Source organism: Pangasianodon hypophthalmus, chromosome 19 (assembly GCF_027358585.1).
Source record: "Pangasianodon hypophthalmus isolate fPanHyp1 chromosome 19, fPanHyp1.pri, whole genome shotgun sequence".
NCBI lineage: Eukaryota > Metazoa > Chordata > Actinopteri > Siluriformes > Pangasiidae > Pangasianodon > Pangasianodon hypophthalmus.
The window spans coordinates 8,098,481-8,123,690 of NC_069728.1; the positions used below are offsets into that span (position 1 = coordinate 8,098,481).

The window sequence follows — 25,210 nt, forward strand, 5'->3', positions numbered from 1 at the left end:
CCGTAGAGTGTATTGGTTTAGTTTCACACTGCATATAATTAAATGAACAAAAAGCAAAAAAAAAAAAGTTATCTGAGGGGTGTGTAAAGCCGGAAACATAGGCTACTCAGAAAACTCTTTCTTTCATTGGTCAAAAATGAAAAAGGAAATAAAAATAAATGTAAACAAACCTTTATCAAGTGCACATAGAAATCCCAAAAATCATCTGTAAAAAGTGAACTTGGATCCAGTGCTCAGTTAACCATTAGATAATTATATAAACTGAATAAACTGCATATGTGGAAGCACCCTAAGACTAGGTCTATGTTTTACTATCTAATTTTACTATCTATCTATCAGTAACTATTCTGCATTACATTATATTTGAGCCTTATAGCACAGAGTCTCATCATAGGCATGAAACTATTCTGCATACACACAAGAACACGTTCAGTGAAAGACAGTGAAAGGTAAGAGCACTAGTTATGATTGCTATTTTTTCAGTCAAGTCTTTTAAGTCTGCAATCATACATGTCTTTGAAATTAAGAATAGAGTTAGATTTTAAAAAAGCCATTTTTAATCTACCTCTATTCATGTTTATTACACCTACTTTTGTGTTTCACGTGCCCATTCTAAGTGACTGCTGCTGATGTGTCGTATCATCGAAGTGGCTTTAACACATTAGCCCCAAAGCACACAAAATTTAGGGGGCATTTCGCCAAGTGAACACTTGTGTCGACTGTGTAAATCTATATTCTGGGCTAGAAAGAAAGCAGCCCCAGCATCTACTTAATACAGTTCTGTGTAGTTTTATTTACAGCGTTGGTGGTCCTATTGTTCAAAAATCCAAAGTAATCCACTTTAAGCCATTTGCTAACAGCAAGACAATGTGGATGTCAAAAATTGAGCATTATTTTTTATGTAACAGGGAGTTCTTAGCACTGCTAGTCAATTTATACCAACTGGCCTTGATACTAACATATGTAATTGTACAGTTATTATATGTGAACTGCATCCACATATGTTAGAAAAAGACTTTAGGTATCAAGTCTTTCAATCCAAAATGTGTAGCCTGTACAACATCCTAATTTAGTCCATATGTCTTTTTCTTTCTATACAAATGTATAACACTATAGTTCAGGGGCGTGACCACATGGGTGGCACAGGATGGCAGCTTCCACCATTGGGATAAGCTTTGGTACCCCAACTCTACTCTTAAATCATACTTCGAAGAAGTCTATTATGCATACTAAATTCATGCAAACTAGATTTAAATCAACACTGTAGCGCTTTGGGCATTTTTACCAAATACTTTGTGTGGTACTATAGAGCCTCAATACAGCAATATCATTATGTATCATTTATTGAAGAAAGAGAATATTCTGCAAATGCCATTTTATCTTTTATATAATTAGGTGGTGCCACACTATGGGATTGCACAGCCTGACCAAAACTAGACAGCTGAAGATTGGAACGTTGCCTGCTCTTTTTCCAATCTTCAACTGTCAAGTTTCAATGGGCAATGTGCCCACTGTAGCCTCAGATTCCTGTTATTGGTTGACACAAATGAAAACTGACACGGTCCCATCCGCCTCAAAATTCGCTGTGATGTGCATTCTGAAATGGTTTTCTGCTCACCACGATTGTAAAGAGTGGTTATTTGAGTTATTGTAGCCTTCTTGCTCAAACGAGTCTGGCTATTCTCCTCTGACCTTTCTCATCAACAAGCTGTTTCAGCCCACAGAACTGCTGCTCGCTGGGTGGTTTTTTTATTCACACCACTCGGCAGTTTCTGAAGTACTCAAGCTAGTCCGTCATGTCACACTCAAAATTACTGAGTTCACATTTTTTCTCCCATTCTGATGTTTGTTGTGAACATTAATTAAAGCTCTTGACTTGTATCTGCATGATTTTCTGCATTGTGCTGCTGCCACATGATTGGCTGACTGGATAATTTCCTGAATGACCAGGAGTCCAGGTGTTCCTAATAAAGTGGACAGTGAGTGTATATATAGTACAGTTAAGAGGGGTCTACTTTTGTGCCCTGTAGTTACACTGCTGCAATTATATGTTAAATACAGGAGTAAATAATTCATCCTGGGCTGGAGGTCCAAATGAAAAGCATCTTATGTTAAAGACTGGCCAGTTGTCTACGGCTGACCGCATTATATCTCGTAATGTGGTCTGCACTTAGGCTAAGTACCTTGTTGCTTCAAACACTACATGCATTATGCCCAAACATGGGGAACAAAAAAAGATGCTGCATTTCCACTATTATATGAAACATACATTATCTACCTCTTTCTCTCCCACTCTCTACCTTTCACATATGATCAGCTTTTACTCCTGAGCCACAGCACCATTTCTAAAATGGAAAAAAGACTCCAACAGACCTTTCTTAGTGTAAGATTATCAAGTGAGTATGGTTATTGACTTCTCTTCAACCTCTGATGACCTGTCCATATATGTTTGAAGCAAATCCATGAATAACTAGGAGCAACCTTCCAATTCTATATTTTTTTTTCAGGGAGTACATCATTTAAAGAATTGCTTCTATGCAATTCTTTGGCCAAAAAGGCTAACCGTAGCCTGTAGTCGGGTTATTCTTTGATCTTAGGACCTAGACAACAAATGATCAAGGACAGCAGTGATTTCAGCAACCTCTGCACACTACAGCATGAGACTGCCTGCAGACAGTCAGTCACGTGTGAGGTTTCTGGAGTGTCTGGGACAAAGGGCCACACAATGTTTTTGTGAAATACCAGACAGTGTATTTGGACTTTTCTTTTTTTGAGGCAACAGCTAAAGGAAGGACATACACCACCAAGGCAATGTTTTCACAGCGCTGACACTAAATCAATGCTTAATGCTTTACGGCCTATAAAATGATTTGCAGTACATAAAGTAGAAATGCAAAGTGTAACAAATATCCTGTAAACATAAAATGGGATACAGCACTTGCTATGTTGAGGAGTACGGTACTGTTTTATAAGAATTGCTGTAGCTTGGTGTATTCTCTCTGAACCACGTCAGATTATTATGGACTCAGTAATCAATATCTTTTTAGATAGCATTTCAGTGCTTCTCCACCTTGTTCCTGTAGGTGTATCTTTTATTAATTTATTAATAATTGGAAAATAGGAAAATAATCAATGATGGAATGGTGTGAAGCAGCCCAGTGTGACACAAAGTTGATTATTTTCCAATAAAAGCATGTCCTGCAGGGTTTTATTCCTGTTATACCACAGCAATTTGCCAACCTTAACATTTTTTATTTATTAAAGAATGACATGTCATACTTTTTCCATTGATAGTTACATTTAAGGTTGTGGAGCGTTCTCAAAACAAGTTACTTCCTGTTATTGAATATAACAGCTATAAACAGTTGTTCCCTTTTCCTCTCTTTATTGACATTAATAAGAAACACAAATGCAGCTTGTCATGGTACCAAGAAAACACAAAACTTCAATGTCCCGAAGACATTCTTGTGCTGGAAAATTTAAAGTTCCATCTTTACCTCTCACTGTTACAAAGGCTGATATTGGAGACTCCTTCCAAAGGAAATGAGATTAAAGCAAATTAAAGAGTCACAAAGGGCTTTACCATGTCAACAATTACAAACAACAACTTTTTTTTTTTAAAAAAAAACTTCTTTATATGGAGCATCCATCAAACGAGAATGTGTAAGTTGTTACTGTAGAAATAATAATGTATTAGAACGAGTAAATCAGTATAAAGATGTGATTGTATTGTGTTGTAGAAAAACCTTCTGAACAGTCAGAAATGAGAATTCAACAGTGCTGTGGTATAAAGGACAAAAATAGTTCTTACAATTTATAAAGTAGACGTTGGATTGATATGTCATCTAATTCTTTTTGTGAGTGAGCATGTGCCTTATTCAAATGTACAGTGACAGAACATAATGGATTTAAAAAAAAATGTTCTTATATCCTGTATGAATCTGCACGTGCGGCACGGTGGCACACTGGGTAGCATTTCCAGCTCACAGCTCCAGGGTTTCTTGTATGATCCCGAGCTCAGGTTACTGTCTGTATGGGATTTTCCAGATCTACTGAATGAATGAATGATTGAATACTGTGGCATTTTAAACTTCTTACCAGAATATTGTAATGTTTTTCCGGCATTGAAATCTCTGAATGATAAAAGACTTCTTCGTGTATTACATCTCACAAAGACCAAGGCTAAAAACTGCTTGTTGTGGTTGGTAAGCATTGCCCTATTCAATTGCTATTGAATTATTAATGGCATGTCTTTCTGATGGGCATTTGTTGAGTATTTGTTGTCAGGTTCTCAAATAGATCTGTGCCACCAAAAAAGATTGTGTGTAATGTGTAGACTGGACTCTTGGGGAAATCCACAGCAAACAGTTTATGAATTTGATTTCAAAATCGGTGCTAGCATGTAATCTAAACAACTTCTCACTCATAATGATGGACATTTTGTGCTCTGGTTTGTGATTTCTGCAGTAGCAGCAGAATAACATTTACTTCAAGTATTCAAGTATTTTGTTAACATTGCCATTCTTAAGATTAGAGAACAATGGAACAAACATCACTGTCTGCATGGAACAACCATAAAACAGGCCAGAGCTGCCAGTCGCATCTGATAATATCAAAGACACATATTTCTTAATTTCAAAGAGAGATTACAATCCAAAGACTCTAAGAATGATCAGCACTGATATTGCTCCACACATTTAGGGTGCATGTAAATTCTTGTCTTTATTGACCATGAGCTTATGGCACTGTCTCATTTATTGTTGTCTATAAATTTTCACAATTCATACGACAGCGTTTTACATTGTATTCCTACCATAATAGATAAAATCATAATTTAATTCCCTTCTCTAGTGAATAAAGTCTTTGTGAAATAATTATAAGGCATTAATTTGCAGTTTTACTTTGATATTGTGATAATGTCATATTGCATTTTCTGAATTATATTATTATCTTCATGTAATTGTTTAGCAAAGCGACACCATTGTGCCACTTAAAATCTCATCTTAGGCTTTAACTCTCAAAGAAAAAATCTCTCTTTATTTAACGTGTGTGTAGTGGTCTTTTGTTAAAAAAATAAATAAATAAAATAATTTTTTAAAAAGAATAGAATAATTTGCTTGAGTATCAGTTTCAACATTGTAGAAATAATTAGAAATGTGCAATTTATTCCTAATTGTTTTGTAAATAAATAAGAAGAATTGTGAATGAGAATCAATACATTTTCAAAGCTGTAATTCATGGAATGTTTCCCCTTTTGTATTTCTTTCTTTGTATTCTGTTTTCTCTCCCTACCTCTTATGCTGGCCTCTAATGTCATGCAGATGTAAATATGGCCTGTCATATTCCATACCATTAAACAGGTCACAATGATTCGTGTCTTCCTCATAGTGCAAGTAGGAGGGGTGAGACAGGGAGGGATAAGAATAGTGATGCTTCCAATCAACGCTTCATGCTCCTGATGCAAATGACATTTAAATTAGGGAGAAGCCGTAGCTCTGTGGCACACACATGCACTCTCAGCATGGGATTGCATTATGTGCAGGAATGCCTAGATGAATTAATTCAGGGCTCTCTCATTTCATTGGCCATTAAGTTGGCCCGCTGCCCCTTCGCATCTGCATAATCAGCACTCTGAGAAAATCAGGGACTCACCTCTTCAGGCTGGAATATTTTCTTTGCATTAATACAGAAAAATATATGCAAACACATCCATTATGTGTGGTTACTGCAAGGGGGTTAGATGCAAATCAGGTTACAGGGAGAGTGTGTATATCCATACACCATGACTCCTCTGTGCATTAAATAATTTTTACTTCAGTTTATCACCAGTTTTTGATAAATAAAAAAAGCAGCTGGTATGTTGATGCGTGAAAATGTAGAATTTTTTCAATAAGAGATGCAGAGAATGTTTTTACATGCTTAAATGCTGTAAAGATTATGAAATGTCAGAGAGTAACCTCTGCCAGATGGTTTAAGCTGTTAGTCAGAATTTATTCACACTCTTCATGATTAGGTATGAGGGCCACCTAGTGGTTTCACACTGCACATGATGCCAGTGGGTACTAATGCTTTAAGATCCCTTTTAGGCATGCTTATACAATAATAACATTTATAGCTCCTTCATTTCTTTTTATATGTTAAAGTGAAAAGAACATGAATTTTCTATCAAATCAAATATCTCAAATTAAATCATTATAACAAACTTATGGTTTGTGTAATTTTATATAAGGAATTACATACAACACAGCATGCTGCTATAAGAAAAATGAAGCGAAGCGACATTACCACCCCAAAGTTTATTATTTTCCAATATCAGATCATCTCAAAGAGTTTTATTTCTCTTATAACACAACATTTTGCCTATTATTGTATTTTTAATTTATTACCAAAAGACAGGCCAAACTTTTTAGCCATTAGAACATCAGCAAAAAAAGTTAGTTCCAGTTATCACTTACATTACAGCAGCTATAAACAATTGTTCTCTCTTTTAAGGCAAAAAAAAAGCAGATTGTCGTGTTACTGGGACACTGCAAAATGCAGAGTCCTATATTCTGAAGCCTTTCAGTTGAAAACTTAACGCTTGAGACTCCTTCCATGAATGTTCAATGTCTCCTTACAGAAAGCTTCACCATATCAACGATTATACATTTTATTTGTTAAATATCAACAGTTTGTTCATTATTAGACTTATTGGGAGTGTTAGTTACTATAATAAAACAGATGCATTAATATAAACCTGTGATTTGCCTTGCAGTCTGAACGACTGTCAGAGCTGCTCTAATAGAAATTCTGGCAAATTAGAACTGAAAATTCAACAGCAATGTGGTAATTGCAAGACGAATAGCAATTATTATATATAATAGTAACAATAATAAATTACAATAATAATAAATTATAAATATTATTATAAGGATAGTATTGTTATATATAACAATAATAAATTATTATATATAATAAGACTATTCTTATAATAACAAGTATAGTAGATTTATCAAGTTAATTACATTCTTGTTTATTATCCTGATGTGATTATTGGTGCTGCAATGAAAGTTTTGAGCTGGGAAGAGTGTTGCTGCCAATCCATTTGGAGCTCTTTCCAGTTTATATTCTCGTATGAGCGTTGACAGACTTGCACTCGTCCCAAGAGGTGAGCTAAAGCTGGATTATTTAATCATTGGATGGCCACTTTATCTGACAGAAGTGACCAACATCTGTGGCCAGATTTGACAAGATGCCATTCAAATGAACTATTTATTTGTGCTTAGCCATGTTGACAGTTTACAATACCACCAGGAGATACACAAATTATGTAAAATCTTCAAAAGCAACTATTTTTCTTTTGTTCACTGTTTAACATGGTCCATGGCGACGAGAGCAGTGAACATCTTTGAAAATAAAAGGATAAATAGTGTTTAAAAAAAAGAATAACTTACGTCCAGGGACGTAACAGTAGCTTTACAGTTTCTTTACAAAATGTAGCTTTACATTTTAGAAAAGATATTTATTAAGAAGTCTTTAACTAAATATGACTTTATGTCTTTAACTAAATTAATCTTTCAAGACCAAAATAACAGAATGTCATCTGCTTCCTTTTTTATTTTGTTTTGTTATTTAACAGTAAATCCCAAAGCCCTTTTCCTGGTGGGAATAATAGTTGGTTTGATGGATAGTTTCCTTGGCAGGAACTGGAGCAGAAGGGAGACTTTGACCTTTGGGACTCTCTGAAGCCTGTGGCAGACTTCAGAATGTAACATGCCCACTCCTAAAGTGACCGCCTGATAGTGATCTCACTAAAATAGCACTCCAATATAGATGGAAAATACACACTCTATAGATGACCATTAGGATTGAAAAGATGACATGTTGGAACAGGATTAAAGATCAAACATATCTACTTTACTGCAAGTTATTACAGCAACAGACTTCATTACTACTTGATGTAGTACTATAGTAATGAATTACAAGACACTGAGCTGTTACAGCCTAGAAAATGTCTAAGGCAACAGGGAACATTAAACTGATTGCCCATGCACTGTGATTCTGCTTTGTACTCAAATAAAAAACTTTCAAGAATGATTTGATAATTACTCAATTATGTATTAACTCAAGAGTCTTAATGGCTATATCCAGCTTCAGTTTGGCGTATTTTTATTACCTAAAATGAAGTCTTTCCTGTTTGGCTGTTTAAAATGTAAGATAAGTTTCCTGTATTCCTATCTGCTGTATCATGTCATGTATTTGTATTCAAGAAAAATGTCACATTAATTTATACTGTCACAAATAGACTTTTAGTAAGATTTCATAATATCTAATTTAGTATAAATTTCACATCAGATGTGAAATTTTTCCAGACCTGGGGAAAAAAACAGATAGCAAAAAATAACGTGAATGGAATTGTCATGGGAATTAAATGGGAATTAAGAAAATTTTGCATTAAGACATAGAAGAACTAAATATTAAATCTTCCATTGAGGCAATGATGTGATTAATAGAAAATTAATAAAGGATAATTCATTCTGAAAATAAACATGCTATGCTAAGTTTTACCACTATGAATGTTAAATGATTGCATCAAATGAGATCTCTCCTCGAGTAAGTAATCAGCATGTCAGTACAAAGACACAGTCCACTCATCCAATGTAATTGTTTGTTTTCTGCTTAGAATGTCCTCTAAGCCGGTTCCTTTTTTTGCCTTTTCAATTTTTCTGAGTGGATTTCATTAACTTTAACTGCTATTATAAACATTTGCACTGGAATGGCTATTATTTACAGAGAGAGATAAGTGATGATGGCTGGCCTCAACTTAAGAGCTGACCTCATATCTTAAGTATTATCTTAAGCACTGAGTCACTTATGTGACCAGAATTTTAAAAAATAATAATAATAATTAAAAATAAAAAAAGGGAAACTAGTAGCAAACAATTTAAAGCATTTTGAATTTCAAAACCCATTTTATTTTTGATGCTAAATAGTCAGGCACAAATGCATAAATATATTGAGATATGATGACATATTAGGAAGTAGGAAAAGATTATATGTGTCACTGTAAACTGTGAACATGGATAACATTTGGACAAAACAGACCCATGAAATCAGTTAATAAGGTTAGTTACAACAGAGTGCAAACTGATAACTTTGCATTTATAACCACCTCCAGCTTTTTTTTTTACATCCACTGAACATGTTTTGGATCCTCTTTGGATCTGTCCCATTCTTTCTGACATCTCATTTCTAACTCCCTTACTGCCTTGTTTAAAACAGAACTGGAGACTGAGAGAATCATGATAAATCACTGACTTCTGTTCCTTTCTGTTGGATCTTTTCAAATTATTTATGCTTTGTATTGGTGTCTTGTTGCAAGATAATCCCTCATGTCATTTCAAAAGCCATGCAAAAACCATGCAAGATGCAAACATTTGCACTATCAGCATTATCAGCATTAGGTCCTGTCAGTGCATTCGTTTAAACACGATTAAACACAAGATGGCGACAGAGCACAAACATACACAGATCATTATTGTAAAGACTGAGTTCAGATTGTAACATTACGCTCAGGGCAACTCATGATGAGTAATCAGAGACTAATTAATGTATTACCCCTAATTTCGGGTTTAACTCTCTGTGATCACTAAAGTCTAGTAGCCTAATTCTTCTTGTTATATTATTTGAAGTACTAGGCAATAGCTATGTCACTGGTTCAATTAGTTTAATTAATTAATAAAATGTAGGATTCATTGGGATATGTTCTGCTTGGTGGCTAACAGTGCATTATATATTATATATTATATATATAGCATAAAATCATGCAGATACAAGAGCTTCAGTTAATGTTCAGAAAAAAGCATCAACAGCAGCAGCAGAAGACCAAATCAGGTTTCACTCCTGTCAGCCAAGAACAGGAATCTGAAGCTGTCATGGGCACAGACCCACCCAAACTGGACAGTTGAAGTTTAGAAAAAGACTAGATGATTTTTTTTTTTCTTTTAATCTTCAACTGTCCAGTTTGGGTGAGTCTGAGCCCATGACTGCCTCAGTGAAACCTGATGTGAAACCTTTGGTGTGTTGTGTGTTCTGAGATGCTTTTCTGTTTGCCAGGGTTGTAAATGAGCTGTATTTGCATGATTTTATGCATTGTGCTGCTGACACATGATTGGCTGATTAGATAACTGCAGAAAAAATGAGAAAATGTTCCTATTAAAGTCTGTGTGTGTGTGTGTGTGTGTGTGTGTGTGTGTATAAAAGCAAAAATGTTTTTTTATTTTATTATTATTATTTATACATATATATATACTATTTAATTTTATTATTATTATTATTATTATTATTATTTTTAATATAATTTATAATTTATAAATGTATAGTATATAAATATATACTGTAGTATATATATATATATATATATATATATATATATATATATACTATTTTATTTTATTAATATTATTTTTTAACATAATTTATAGTATATAAATATATACTGTAGTATATAATAGCATACATATATTATTATTATTATTATTATTATTATTATTTTTATATATATTATTAATCTTTTTTAATGAAACATACTACCACTAGGTCAGGATGTTAATATGGGTAATGTGGCCTATGTCCTCTGCACAGTGACTCTCTGTAAGGAATAAGGCAGGAATGTAGTTTAATGAGAGGAAAATGGAGAGGAAGTTGTAGCTCCAGTGTCCTGAGTGGAAACAGTTAACAGTGTTTTCATCCTCAGTCCTCGCCCGTCCTAAGCCTCAGACACAGTGACGTCAGCGTCCAACCGCTGAACCGAACGAGCCATTTTCGCAGGCGCGTGAGGAAGAGCTCAGCCCGACAACACGCGCGCGCTGCTTTGTCATTTTGTCCTCTGGGTGTTTACCGTCTGCTCGTATCATTTAATTCAACGAAGAAAAGAAAAAAAGAGTCGGTGTGTCTGAGGCGCATCGCGCAGGCATGTCGGTGAAGCCGAGCGGAGAGTCAGGATCAGAGGGCGGCTGGTGCGGAGCCGATGTGGAGAACATGGAGCTGTTCGGGAAGAAGAGCAGCTCGGCCCGCTTTGACGACTCGGAGCGCGAGGACGAGCACAAGCAGCACTCCCACCATCCGCCTCACCCCGTTACCATGGAAACTGCATCTACAGGTAACGTTAATTCTGCTCGAGAGTGCGGTTTTACTTAACTTCACGCTTTCAGCCTAGTGCTTTTGCTAAGGCTCATTCCTAAACTCCTGAGAGCTTGTTTTTTTGTAGAAGCGCTCATTAGATGGCTCGAGAATAACAGCTGCTCCGCCTGCTAACTTTGTCCCTGTCCCGAGGCCCTTGCACAGGATGCTTTAAGCAAGGCAGTGAACCTGCTCTCTGGTTAAATGTAGTTATCTCCAGAAGTGATGTGGTAAGCTTTTGGGTGGATTTTTGGCCTGCTCTGTCACGTGCAGCGTGTTCTAAGTGCTAAGGAGGTATTGTAGTTTATTGTAGTGGCTATGTTAGAAAGCATTTATAGCTAACATTTAATATTACACTTTAATATTATAGTCTGCACCTCGACTGTCCTCTGATACCCCAGCGTTAAATTACACTATATGGCCAAAAGTATGTGGACACCTGACCATCACACCCATATCTGATTCTTCCCCAATCTGTTGTAACAAAGTTGGAAGAACACAGTTTTATAAAATGGATGTCTTTGTATAGGATGTCTTCGTATTACGATTTCCCTTCACTGGAACTGAGAGACCCAAATATGTTCCAGCATGACAATGCCTCTGTGCACAAAGAAAGCTAAATGAAGACATGGTTTGAAGTGGAAGAACTTGATTGGCTTGCACAGAGCCCGGACCTCAACTCCAATAAACACCTTCAGGATGAACTGGAACACCAACTAACAACATCAGTGCCTGACCTCACTAATGCTATTGTGGCTGAATGAGCACAAATCCCCACCGCCACGCTCCAAAATCTAGCGGAAAGCCTTCCCAGAAGAGTGGAGGTTATTGTAACAGCAAAGGGGGATTAAATCTGGAATGGGACGTTCAACAAACACATATGGATGTGATGGTCAGGTTTCCACAAACATATAGTGTAGAATGTAAATAGTCACTCAGCAGATGTAGCATCAGTGCATTCTGTTGTTTTCTGTTTAACTGTTCTCCCTATAATTGTGAAGAAACATTTAATCTAGGTGCTGAAACTATTAAACTTAATTTTGGGCGGAAAAAACAGCTAAACAAAAACATTGGTTTGGATTTAAAATTTAATATAGGCTTTATTCTTTCTTATCCTGTAAGGGAATAGGTGCAGTGTTCTCCTAAACAGGAACAGGCCTACCTTTTATAAATAATACACACCATTCATGATTAAACCTTTGTGTTTTTGAGAATTAAGAGCAACAGGGACAGTGTGTGTGTGTGTGTGTGTGTGTGTGTGTGTTAGAGAGAGAGAGAGAGAGAGAGAGAGCACAAATGAAAAGACTATCAAATACCTTCAAATATAAAATTTTCCACCAACAAAGTACAGTTTGTCAGCTAGTTTCTCTGTTGCTCTTTATTTCAGATGATACAATAATTTGATAATTTCGTAAATAATTTGATAATTTCATAAATTGTCACTACATTTATTTAAAAAAAAACAGTTTTCATTCTTATAATAAGCAAATGGTTGATATTTAAAGTATCAGATTCATGTAGAGATTCACCAGTCCTACTTGTTCCCTTTTATAAAATAATACCAATATTAGACCGGGCGGTCTCAGCTGATATCCGATACTGATCCGGTACCAGCGTCTTCTTAGTGATAGAGCCGACTGTATGGAAGCTTCTGTTAGCAACATATGCACAACATCACCAGCATAATGGCAGCACGCTGTTGATAATGTGTACTATGATTTCTTGGAGGATCTGTGTCACTGTGGCTCAATTCAGATAATATTCAATCAAATATCAGTCCAGGGTTTTAGGCCAGTATGAGCTCGATATGGATACTTGGAACTAGATCAGATTCCCTAGTTGCAGGAAACTTAGGTTGCAATTAGCTTTAATGTTGTGGTTGTTGTGGATGCAACAACTTCTGTATCTTGGGTTGTTCAATGGAAATGATTACATTTTTACTTAAGAAGATCTGTATTGTCCATTATTGTACAGCAAAAAACTTTTCATCTCCTGCTTCTCTGTTGTTCTGTGTTGTGAGCTTGGCTGATTGATTTCTTTTCTTGTTCAGAGAGGCTAATGGAAATCTAACCTCCATGGAGGTGAAATATAATGTCTTGTTTGCTTCTTTTTGCTCCCAGTCCCAGGAAGTAATAAATAATGAGTGCAATAAGTGAGCAATAATGATGAGTGATCCTATCCGAGGATATGATTATGATACCTGAGGGCCATCTGAGTATTTTTTTATTCAAAAGATTGTTTTTTTTAGTAAATTACTGACATAATGTTGACAAACTCAGCTTATACTGCACACCTGATTCAGGTAATTTTCTGATTGTAGCTGTTTTAAGCTTTTAATTTGGTTGCATTCTCTCCATTTTGGGGACTCTTTGAGGCTGGTATGAATACTGCAAGAACAAAAAATTGAACTCAGATTTATGATCTAAATAAAATATGGTAAGACATCTTACGGAGTGCTTTTCAAATCCCGTGCAGAAGCTGTCTAGCTGGTGCTAGATTTTCCACACTGCCTGAAGGGTAATCATGTCCAGTCATGACTTCAGAACATTTTGCCAGCCTTAATACTGTAACTGTTTCTTCTTTCTTTTTGTTGCTGTCTCCTCTGTCCTGGGTGTTAACGCTGTTTTTAAGAGAAGTAATATTTCTGCCTAAAACAACATCAGATGTTGTAACTGAATCTTCAGATAGAAATGTAGGTCTGTTTATAAAGCCTTTGTTGCTATGTTTGCCCTTTCATCAGGGCCAAAACGCACAGATAACTTCTAGAAGTGTGGAAAACAGGAACACTGGTGTTACTAAAGTGGAGCAAGTTCGGTTAAGGAAATCACTATCATCTGTCTTTTGTCTGGAGCTCTAGTTACTGAGTGTAATGTTTAAGGGTATCACTTTATGCTTACATCATGGTCCTGACTGCATGGCTCTGTCTAATATGACCTTGTGCAGGAGGATTGATTTGTCCTTTCCTGGCGTAATGTAAGAAACTGCTTCTCTCCACATGGTCTCTATAATTTATTTTTCTCACAGATTAGGCAATAACTGACTGCTGACTGAAATTCACCACATTTCCATCCAGGTCGATTATAATCACTGAAGTAATATTTTACTATTAGCTGTCTTGACACTAGCTGTAAGAGAGCATACTTATCCTGTTGGGCTAGAAAAGCTAAGATAAAGAGATTTCTGGTTTATCCTATAACCCTCAATTACAGTCCATTTCATGGACTTAGATTAACAAAAACTGAAATGATTTCATAGTTTTCTTTTTTGGACTATTATTGCATAAAGATCATCACTTGATACACTGGTAATTATTACTGGTTCAAATTATCAAAATGGTTCCAATTACTAGTTTAAGTGTAATTTATTGCAAACAATGATTTAATAGGAAAATAAAGCCACAGTGAATTTATTTTGTTATTGATGTTAATTTTAAGGATTTCAATAACTGATCATAATAGTCTAAAACAAGCAGACTAATCAGTTTAATTACTCAGGGTTTGAGAAATTGCGTTAAAATAGTGTGCATATAAAACAAGCCATTTATATCTTTAACTATTAAATAACATGAACTCTCACAATAACTTCCAAAATGTTAGATGACTCTTGTGTGAGTTTCATATCTGAATGATGTATAGGCTAGTTCCTGAGTTCCTGCAGCCGAGACAAGGGTAAGGAAACACCCACAAATGATGTTAGTTGGGTCAAGTTTATCTATAGTGGTCTAATGACAAAAGGTTTAATATAATGAGCACTTTATGTATGCAGTCACTTCAGAATGACTTCAGAACTAATGCCACATGTACCTCTCTTACAGCCCATACTGTATTTACTCAACTGATGTGAAAATATAGTTGTATGTTCTGTTTCAGGAACTCATAAATAAAGCTAGGAGAAGGAGAGCTCTTTGTAAAGAGTGTGAGAGCTAGCACCACATGTGAACAGAGTATGAGCTTATTGAGAGATCTATAACTCCATAAGCAAACTCTCATACATATAAAGTGCACAGAATATGAGAGATGAATAAGACTGATTGGAGCTTCACTGTGAATGTGCAGCACAGTTACTAGCTAGGAATAAAAATCACATCAACAGGGAGCATTAACAGGGAACATTAACAGGAAACCGTTTTTTTCCCTCAGTTAGTTTGTGTTGCTCTCCATCTGCAGTTATTTTCATGCTAGAAATAAGGCTTAATAACAGAGTAATAAATAACAGTTTTTTTATTTGGGCAGTTATCAGTATAGCTGGATGTATAGAATGTCCACAGACATAAAACCCAATGAAAATGAGAACCTCTGAGCCTCTTCTCACAGTTTATGAGGGCTTATGTAGTCCCTTAGCAACCCAAGCATTGATAAACATTTCTATAATAGCCTAAGTGAACTAGGTATGCAGAGCTGCTGGAGAAGATGTGCATTGCTCAATTCTCAACAAGCAAAATAAACGTATATGCTTTCAACTGATACACATGTTAATCAATAAGCTAAATTGCATGCTTGTGGTTATTCACAGAAATACACTAGTAAATGGGTTGTTGGCATTTCAGGATTAACTTGCACAATCACTAAACGGTTGAAAGTAAAGGTTTACATTCCTTTGGAATAGCATAAATAACACAAAAAATGTCACTTATAGCAACCTCACACTCAGGCCCATGTTTTATTTCTGTGCATAAAAACAGTCTATGAAAGATTATGTCTTTCATATAGCAAAATAGCATGTATTGCTTATTTCGTGTTTTTGCCTTAATGAATGTGAAACTTGGGACATTTCTGCCAAAAAATGCAAAATACAGGTTTTTGTCAATAAAAAATGTTTCATATTACACGCACAATGCATTTCACAATGATGGTATGCACAAATGAATATAACCAAAGGGCAGGTATTAAATATATGGAAGCCTATTTCCACCAGTTAAAGACAGAATTACATACTTATTATATATATAATAAGTCTGAATAATGAATATGTTTATTAAATTATGCCTTAGTAAAGTAATTAGAAAGTTTCTCAAAATGACAGCTTATTTTTGCTATGGCTTTATTTACATTTATGGTTAAGGGCCTTGCTCAAGCAGTTTGGCAGTGCTGGGACTTGACCTCTTAACCTTCCACTCAGAAACCCAACATCTTAACCACTGAGTTACCACTTTACCACATTCATATTAGATATGCGCTCTGCACAGTCACACCTCTCATCCCAACAGCATTTAAACAGAGCCTTTAAAAAGGTTTTCTTACATATTTACCTCAGTAACAACATACACGTCTTCACGCTTTTCTTTTAAGTTTACATTGTATTTTGAGCATGTATATTGTTTTATGACACATCTCACCAACTTTAAACTTTGAGGTTCGGTTTTCAGTGACTCTTCTCCAAACTCACTGTGGCTATTGGGCACAAACAGCACACACTGTGGAAAACCTATACTACATTGCCCCTATGTGTGAAAGTGTGTTTATGGTGCCCTGCATGGCATCCTATTCAGGCATCCTCATCCCTAGTGTTCCCAGGATAGGCTTCACTTCTACCATGATCAGTATAAAGTGTTTAATGAAGAGGAATGAATGAATTAATGGGTAATTTCCCTTGTATTATAGTAATACTATAGGCAATGGGTATTTTTTTTCTCTTGTATTATGGGATATACTTTCATTCAGTAGCCAGTTGATCCTGGTCAGGACTGTGGTGATTTTCAGTTCATATTTAGTTCATTGTGCACATTGCAGTTCCTTTCCAGTCAGTTAGACCATCTTCTTTTGTGTGAAGAGTTTGATGTCTTTGAGGTTGCATGTATTTTCAGGTTTAAAATTGCTGCAGGTGTTGTATCAGTTGATAGAGGTTTGCTCAGATTTAGCCATGATTAGTGAGAAGTAGAACCTTTTTTAAAGCGTTTCTCATAAGTACAAATGTAATATGGATTCAGTTTCACACGGAGCAGTCTAATGTCAGAGTCAGTACCAGATCCTAGCAGCTCACTTTCTCACAAATAACACAAGCTGCTGAATGAATGACAGTGGCCTGTTTGTATTGAATTATCCTGTTTCTGGGTTACTGTCTGGCTCACACAAAAGTGGATAAAACAGAAATATCTCAGACAGAAATTCAGTCTATAGGAGTGTTTTGTCTCATCGTTACTGACTGACTGCTCTCATTTCTTATACACAACTAATCGAGGGATAAGACAGGCTTATTGATTTGGAGATGTAAGGTCCGTGTATAGACACAGAGATGCTAATCTAAGATACACGTCTTACATCTCCTGACATCTCCTTATCTGGCTTTAGAGAACGTCTTCAAAGTCTTTACCCTAATGAGTTATGTCTGTGACTAGGTTTGGGGATTTTATTCACAGCTTTGTTGCGTTTTGAAATTTGACATTAAGAATGTTAAATAATATGTTAAATATAATTCAATGGAGTTTTAATGGGCTGATGGTGGGTTCATGTTCTATAGACCAATCAGAAGTAAGATAAAATCTACAACATCTACATTTTCCCCATAAATATTTGAAGCTGATTTACCTTAGTGATTCTACAGCAGCTTACTGATTTGAAGGTAAGATCTTTAAGTTTCATTCATTGCTAGGTAGAATTCTATCAGCTAATGTTGACTTGCTGACTAAATAGTGAAGTAAGCTAGTTAGCTAATTAGTGAGCTAGTGAGAAGGTTACCAAAATTCTGTAATGAATAATGGGACCTTTTTTGGAACATAATATGGTAGCGAAAAAGTTAAACTGCTAGAGGCTGAATGAAAGTACTGTAATAGGCACCACATCAACATGACAAATATTATATACTTAATAAAATACTGTGTTTTCCCTGTAATTTAGTCTCAGTTGTATCAGAATGCTTCATTTTCATGTTAAAAATTGGCTGACAGGGGAGGATGCCTCCGGACTCCCCTAAAGCACCTTGTGGTGATCGAACTTGTCACATTTTTCACTTATTGTGCGTTTTCATGCCTGTGATTGACAGCTGTGAGGTTATGTTGACCCGTCTGTTATTGAGCTCCTCCATTTGCACATGAATAATGGAGTGGATGGTGAGAAGCATAAGAGCATCAGTGTCAGACAAATGAACCGGAACAGACCAGAGGAAGTCGTCTATCCAGCAATTACTCCTGGTCTTCAAGACACAGTGTTCCCAGTGTTCCACTAAGGATGCATATTAAAGTGTACATTAAAGGAAAAATCGTTTTGAAAGATTTTGAAAACAGAAAAAGGTGTGATCCAGTACCGTTTCCAGTACTGTATCAGTGCATTTTTCTGTTTTTTTTATTATTATTATTATTTTTTTTTTTTTTTAAATGTTTTATACCTTTCCTCTAGCATTTGCCCTTGTACTCTGAATGTGTCATCAGATTTTGAAACCACCATCAGGGGTAGAAAAAATCACTCACCAGGCACCTGGGATAAGGAGATGATGTATCCGGGCTATTAGGTTGTTATTCACTGTTACCCCGGGCAAGTAGACACAGTAGGCTAGTGATCACCAGTGTTTTTTCTTTTGTTCAACAACTTTAGACTACTCGTTATCATTTACTACTCTTAGAAAATCCCTACTCGTTATTGACTTATTTTAGTATGTATATTTAAACAAAATGCACTTCAAGCTGGTGCTTTTACTAGATTTAATTAGCTACCTAAATAAATTCCAGTGTCACACAGTCTCGTAACTGTCAGCTAAACAGACTCAAATTATATTTTTTATGTGCGATGTGAAGAGAAGACACTATGGGTCATTGCCAGAATCAGCATGGCAAATAATTTGTGCAAGGGTACAAATACCTCTGACACTTGGATAAAAAAAGGATAATGACTATGATTTGTCCCCCTGTGGAGGAATTTATATGCTCATATGTGTCTGTATTAATGCATGTAAATAGCTAAGTAGCTTAATTACATTATATTACTATTTTCAGCCAAGTCAGTTAGGTTTCTGAGTGACACATTAGAGCTTTCACTTGACAGGTGGGATAGCTAATGGATTTTTGACTTTCTGACCCTGCATCTGTATATCCTGGCCTTTTTATTTCTTCTCTTGGTTTCAACTGTAAAGAAAACCCTTAACCCCTAAGCATTTTGCCCTAATTTGTACTTTTGTATTAATTACAAAGAACAATCTTTTAGTTTATTTTTTTAAGTTTTTTTTTTTTTTAACTTATTACAGTCTTTTATTCTTCACTCACCTCTATGTTGCCTCATAAAGATGTTTACAAGTTAATATTGCATATTATCAGAGAAAAAAAAATCTAAAAACTGTCATTCTAAATTTTTAACATTTTCAACATCTAACTTTTTTATCATTTGTAAAAAAAAAAAAAAAAACATACTTCTGAAACCATGTCAATAAAAACATATAACACATGTTATATTTTTACTAACATTGTATTAATATAATATTTTTTGCTTTTTGTCTTCCATTTTAGTCTTCCAACAATAAAAGCGTATCCTTTCTTAGCTAATGCTTACAAAAATCCACAGATAATATCCCAGTCGTTCATCCAACTGTGTACTCTCCAGAACAGCCATTAGTAAGGCTTTTGCTGTCAGTCAAGCTTTGAATTGTAATGTACACAGAGGGTTTGTTTTGTTTTGAAATTCAACGCTTCATTCATTTGAGAGACTGCTGTAAAAATTCAGGCTGTAATAAAATACCACATGAGGATCGCACTGTCACAAAGTCTTCCAAGCATGTGTGCTGTCACATGTGTACTGCACTGGTGTTACTCTCTGCATGAAACATCACGATACATAAAAATAGTGGGAGGACAAAATCAAGTGCGGAGAAATTTTAATTCCCACTGTGATATGTGAAGTGCCTCCGAAACAGCCATTAGCTCTGACTAAGAGCTACTGACCTGGCTTTTCAGAGGCTTTAAAGCTTTGAGAATAGGTTCACTTTGGCTCACATCCAGGACCGTGGAAACATGTACATGTGCACTGCGATGATCAACAGCATCTACAAGAGGCTTCGTGTTTTATTGATTGACTCGCAGGGCTTCCATTATTTTGGTTTTCGAATATTCTGCTGAATAATGGGCAAAATGTTTGAATACTCTTTAAGGATAAGAAAAGCTTAATTTCTCTTACAATATGGCAAAATATCTGAATACTCTAAAAGGAGAAGAAAAGCTTAATTCAATTCAGCAATTAAAGGCAAATTCAATATTAAAGGCTCACAGTAAATCTAAATGAACAGCTTACAACTTGCATACTTGTTAATGGAAGTTTTGTAGGACGAATGATGATAGGTTTTCTTGCATTCAGCAAGAATTCAGCATTTCAGCAATGCTAACTATCAAACCAGAGCAGCATAGTAAACTTATTCAGATTATATTTGGTTGTTAAGGCTTTTTAATTAGCGGTCTAAAACACAGCTTGTAAATAGAAATGCATGCTTAAGTTATAAGGACTTTTTTCCTCTTACAATATGGTTACGCTTTGTTTTACTTATGGCTAATTCTAGTGAAGTCGCTTTCCGGAGATCACACAGGAACTCGCATTGGCATGTTGCCTCTTCAAGCATGCAAATTGTGCTGTTGATATAGGCTAATTCATGTTTGCAGAGACTACACCGAATGTTACCAGACTATTTTACCATTTTGTAAAAATGTATTTATTGGATTTTTAGAACTTTATGAATATTTCTTGCAGCACGACTGGCTTGTTGAAACACGTGTGGGGTCATTCTTGAATGTATATGCTTGGATGCTTGGCTGTTTACAGACATAGATAACATTCAGAACTTGGCTAGTTAACTAATTCCTTTGCTTTTGCTAAAGGATGAGAGCTTTGTGACAGCAACCTTTTCTTGCTTCGCTGTCCATTTCACTTGGTTATTATTTCACTCTTTTACCAGACAATTAAGCACAATAATATATAAAACAGATTTAGCCTGTAAAGAAATATAAATATTTTAACAGTAACGTTTGAATTCCAGTATTTTGGCCTGGTTATATGTACTTTAACTTGCTTTGTCTCCTTTAAAAGTGAAATAATGATGAAATATCTGGACAGTTGTGTCTTCTGGAAGCTACATGACTGACTACCCCTGTTGAGATGCACATACACGAGCACAAACTGGTCTCACATTTCAGCAGCGAACACTTTAAACACATTATTTTCATCAGAATACATTAAAAGCTAGCAGGCCTCTTAGCCATGAGGCAGAGAAGACTAATCCAATTCCAATAATGTGCATAATAAATCCTCTAAAGTTTAAGGCTAGTCTTGTTAGTTATGCTTCATTTCCCCTTAAAAAAAATCACAAGTCATGGAGAACAGAACAGTCTCTGTGAGTCAAAAAAGACTAACTTGACTGGAAAGAACCAACATCACAAATTATACATAGGATGACAAATTAAAGCCTTTCAGACAGAAACACGCTGTGCGGCCTCGATTACCGAACATCACTATTAGCCCAGCGGTGCAGTGCTTACACTAATAAACAGCCATCTCACCAATTTCATCTGCAGTGCGTGATTAGCTCCGATTTCCCTCAGCCAAACACTGTTGACATTTATTATGTCTCATTTTTGACACATTTCTATGCTTCACTGTCAGGGCTGGAAAAAGTGCTGAGAAATAGTACGTAAGTGAGAGTACAGATAATCCCATAATCTTACTCGATTAAAAGTGGACATATGTTTTTAACTGATCGAAGTAAGTAATGCCATGTTTTCATGTGAATGGTAGCTTTTATTACTTATCTAAAACTGTTAGAAGATGATTTTCATTTTAAAGCAATGACACTACAGGTGACTATTGGTATAAACCCAAATTGCTGTCCTTCCTATGAGCACAATATGCATGACAAACACTAGATGGTTTTTAATGAATCAATCAGAAGTAAAATATTATGTAAATAAACAGTATTTACCATTAGCTAGAATCTGAATTGGTGCTTAGCCAATTTATACTAGCTACTAGAATTGATGCTAGTCTAACCTAGCATTAGCAAAGAAAACAGGCTAATTTAGTTAAATGTAGCAAGTTAATGCTAGCAAATTAGCAAAAAAATTAATGTAAACTTACGTAAATATGTTTTTACAATTGTACTGGAGTTCGTGCCCTCTAGCAAGGCAAAGGAGACGCCACATTTTATACGAGTCTTTGCTTACTCCAGCATATTACTCCAGGAGCGCTCATCCTCAAGGTCAGCACTGTAGTCTGATGGCTTATCCATATTCAAATGCACACGGATTACTGTAGCATTAACTACATTGAATGGCATGAGAAAGTCACAGCAGATGACGATTTGGCATGATTCTTGATAGTTTTTGGATGCTTTAAACTGAAAGGCAAATGTGCAGAGGCCTGTTTTATTGATGCATATTACAGCATACGGTTACAGGCTTTATAAGAGAAGACAAGACCTTTGAGATTTGTAACAGCTGCTTTTAAAGTCTAAATAAAATGTAAGGAGTAAGTTTTATTTCTTGGAAATGTAATTATGTAAGAGAACAAGTATTCAATTTCGAATAACATTCAAGTAAAGTACAGTACTGTGCAAAAGTCTTAGGCACATGCAAAGAAATGCTATAGAGCAAAGATGCCTTCAAAAATAATAAATTTTAATGTTTCTACATTAAAAAATACTATAAAGATCAGTAAACAGTAATAAATGAAACAAAGTCAATATTTGGTGTGATGATCCTTCGCTTTAAAAAGAATAGTAGTTTCAGGTAGAATTTGTGCAGTTTTATAAGGAAATGAGCTGCAAGTTTTACTGAGCATCTTGCAGAACCAGCCACAGTTCTTCTGGAGACTTGGACTGTCACACTTGCTTCTTATTATTACAACTTTTTATCTGAAAAGTGTCTCTTATGTAATATGCTGCTTTCTTTACTGACTATAAACATTTTTCTGTAACATTTAATTTTGTGCTGGAAAATAATGTTTGGAAATCTAAAATGTTTTTGTACCGAATCAATAATGTAAAAGTCATAAAATACAAATCTATAACAAAATTTGTACCAAAAAAAAAATAGGGTGCCTAAGACTTTTGCACAGTTCTGTATAAATACCCCAAAATAATACTTAAGTATAGTAATGAAGTACAATTGCTCAAGTATTTTCCACCCCTGTTTGTTGTTGTAGTATTTGTTTCACAGATTCCACACACTTTCATTTAAGAAAGGCTTTATGAAAGGTCTGGACTAACCTGTGTATACTGATAACAGGAAAGAGATCAGTTGGATGAATTGGATCAGGCTGGCTACTAGTTTGTGTTAGTCAGCCAGTTGTTCACGTACAAAGCAGACAGATTAGTGGATTAGTAGAGTTGACTTTGACACCTATCTCAACCCTGTCTGAACATAATTTGACTTCTCTTATTGGCTATGCTATGAGCTGAATGACATTAACAGCTGAAGAATAGACTCAGGTGATTAAGTGATTAAAGGGAAAATTATGGCTATACATATATTGTAATAAACTGCTTTTCTGCCTTATCCACTAGCAGCCGATTTTCCCAGACATACCTTATTTGTTATAAACAGACACCAAATATCCCTTAATTATACCTGCTATATGTAAGATTTGGAAATTTCACCCTCTCCAGTGGAAATCTGCTGTTGCAAGTGACTCGTGAGTTATGTAATGTGGGTAGTGTTGTGCCCTTCTCCACTGTGAGAGTTAATTTCATAGTGCCAAGTCACTATGCATTCAGAAAGAATTTAAGGCTATGTTTCAAACTGCATAATGCAAACTTCATAGTATGCTTAAACAGAAGAAGACACCAACATACTTTGTATTGAAAAAGTATCTCAGTATGACTACTGTACTAATACTAGTCAAGTGAAAATGTGGTTTGAGATGCAGTCCTAGTATTTCCAACTCTGGATATAATTATCTGCTGCTGTTATTGTTTTTTCGTCCATATTACAGAAGTGTTATGAGAATAAAAACATGATTGTGCACATCAGTGTGACTGTCCCATTTCCTGTCACAGTGGCAAGTGAAAGAGCAAAATCTCCCACGTTCAACAAAAGCTCGTCTTTTAGACAGCATTAGCAGTTAGCTGACAGTGTGGCACTGCGTGATCCAGCGTAAGTCTGTTTGTGCATTGTGAACTGATCATCAGTACCACAGTGTATCTGTGCACAATCTGCAAGATCAAAAACAAAATCGTAGGGTCTACAGAACGAGCCAGTTTTCTAAGGTTAGCTGGCTGTATCTAAAGCTCTGATTGCTCAACAATATCACAGTACACTGTTTGTGCCAGATCTCTGGGTCACATGAATCACTCTCAGTGGTGCTTAATGCATTTCTAAGGCTGATGGTAGCAAGCTAGTGTGCTGTTTCTAATTGTTTAGTTAAAATACAGTAGAGAGAACAAAAAACATGTCTAGTCGCTTCTGAGAGGTTTTTTTTTATATATCCAATCTGTGTTCCCTGGGTATTTTGTGATCTGATCTGTGTATTGTTAATCCTATCTGAGTCCTGTACAGACTGTGAAACTCCTCTTATTAGCCACTAGCTGGATATTTAACAGGATATTTAAACTAAAAGACACAGATCAGTGAAGATGAAACAATCTCTTTGGCTGAAACAACTTCAGAACTGGGAAATGATACAAATGACAAAATGAGAATAAATTGACTGTTTATTCACTATCTTCCCACCAAATTATTGAACAAATAAATGCCTTACCTGTTCAGCAAAAAAAAAGCTAAACTTCTATCCCTCCTTTTTCCTCTTATTATCATCTTATATTGGACTCTCTCATTGTCTCACTTGCCGGATTGGTTGCCAGCTTTTGCTTGTCCAATGTGTAAAATGCATTGACATTTGACCTATCTGAGCAGGCATACATGGGTGTACAAAACACATGCAGAATCCAAATGATATACAGTATGTGTTTTGTATTTTATATAGTCTGCATTCTGCCTACATCTGCGTACAAACCACACATGGAGAATCTTTATCCTTGTGAAGATGAGGAAAGGCCCATAGCTTGTTTTCAATATGGATAAAGCTCAGTGTCATCTCCACTGGACTGCTGCTTCAGGGTCATGCAGGCCCACCCAGTCTGTTCCACATCG

At 35.7% G+C, this 25,210-nt stretch overlaps 1 protein-coding gene across 1 annotated transcript in view; it reads left to right on the forward strand.

The window, feature by feature from the left end:
- The first annotated feature begins 10,769 nt into the window (after positions 1 to 10,769).
- rtn1b (reticulon 1b) overlaps positions 10,770 to 25,210 on the forward strand; it is a 43,496-nt gene continuing 29,055 nt past the window's right edge. Inside the window, exon 1 of the mRNA XM_026944474.3 lies at positions 10,770 to 11,140. Within this exon, the coding sequence (XP_026800275.2) occupies positions 10,954 to 11,140 (187 nt within the window). The 5' untranslated portion in view covers positions 10,770 to 10,953. The remainder of the gene's footprint in view (positions 11,141 to 25,210) is intronic.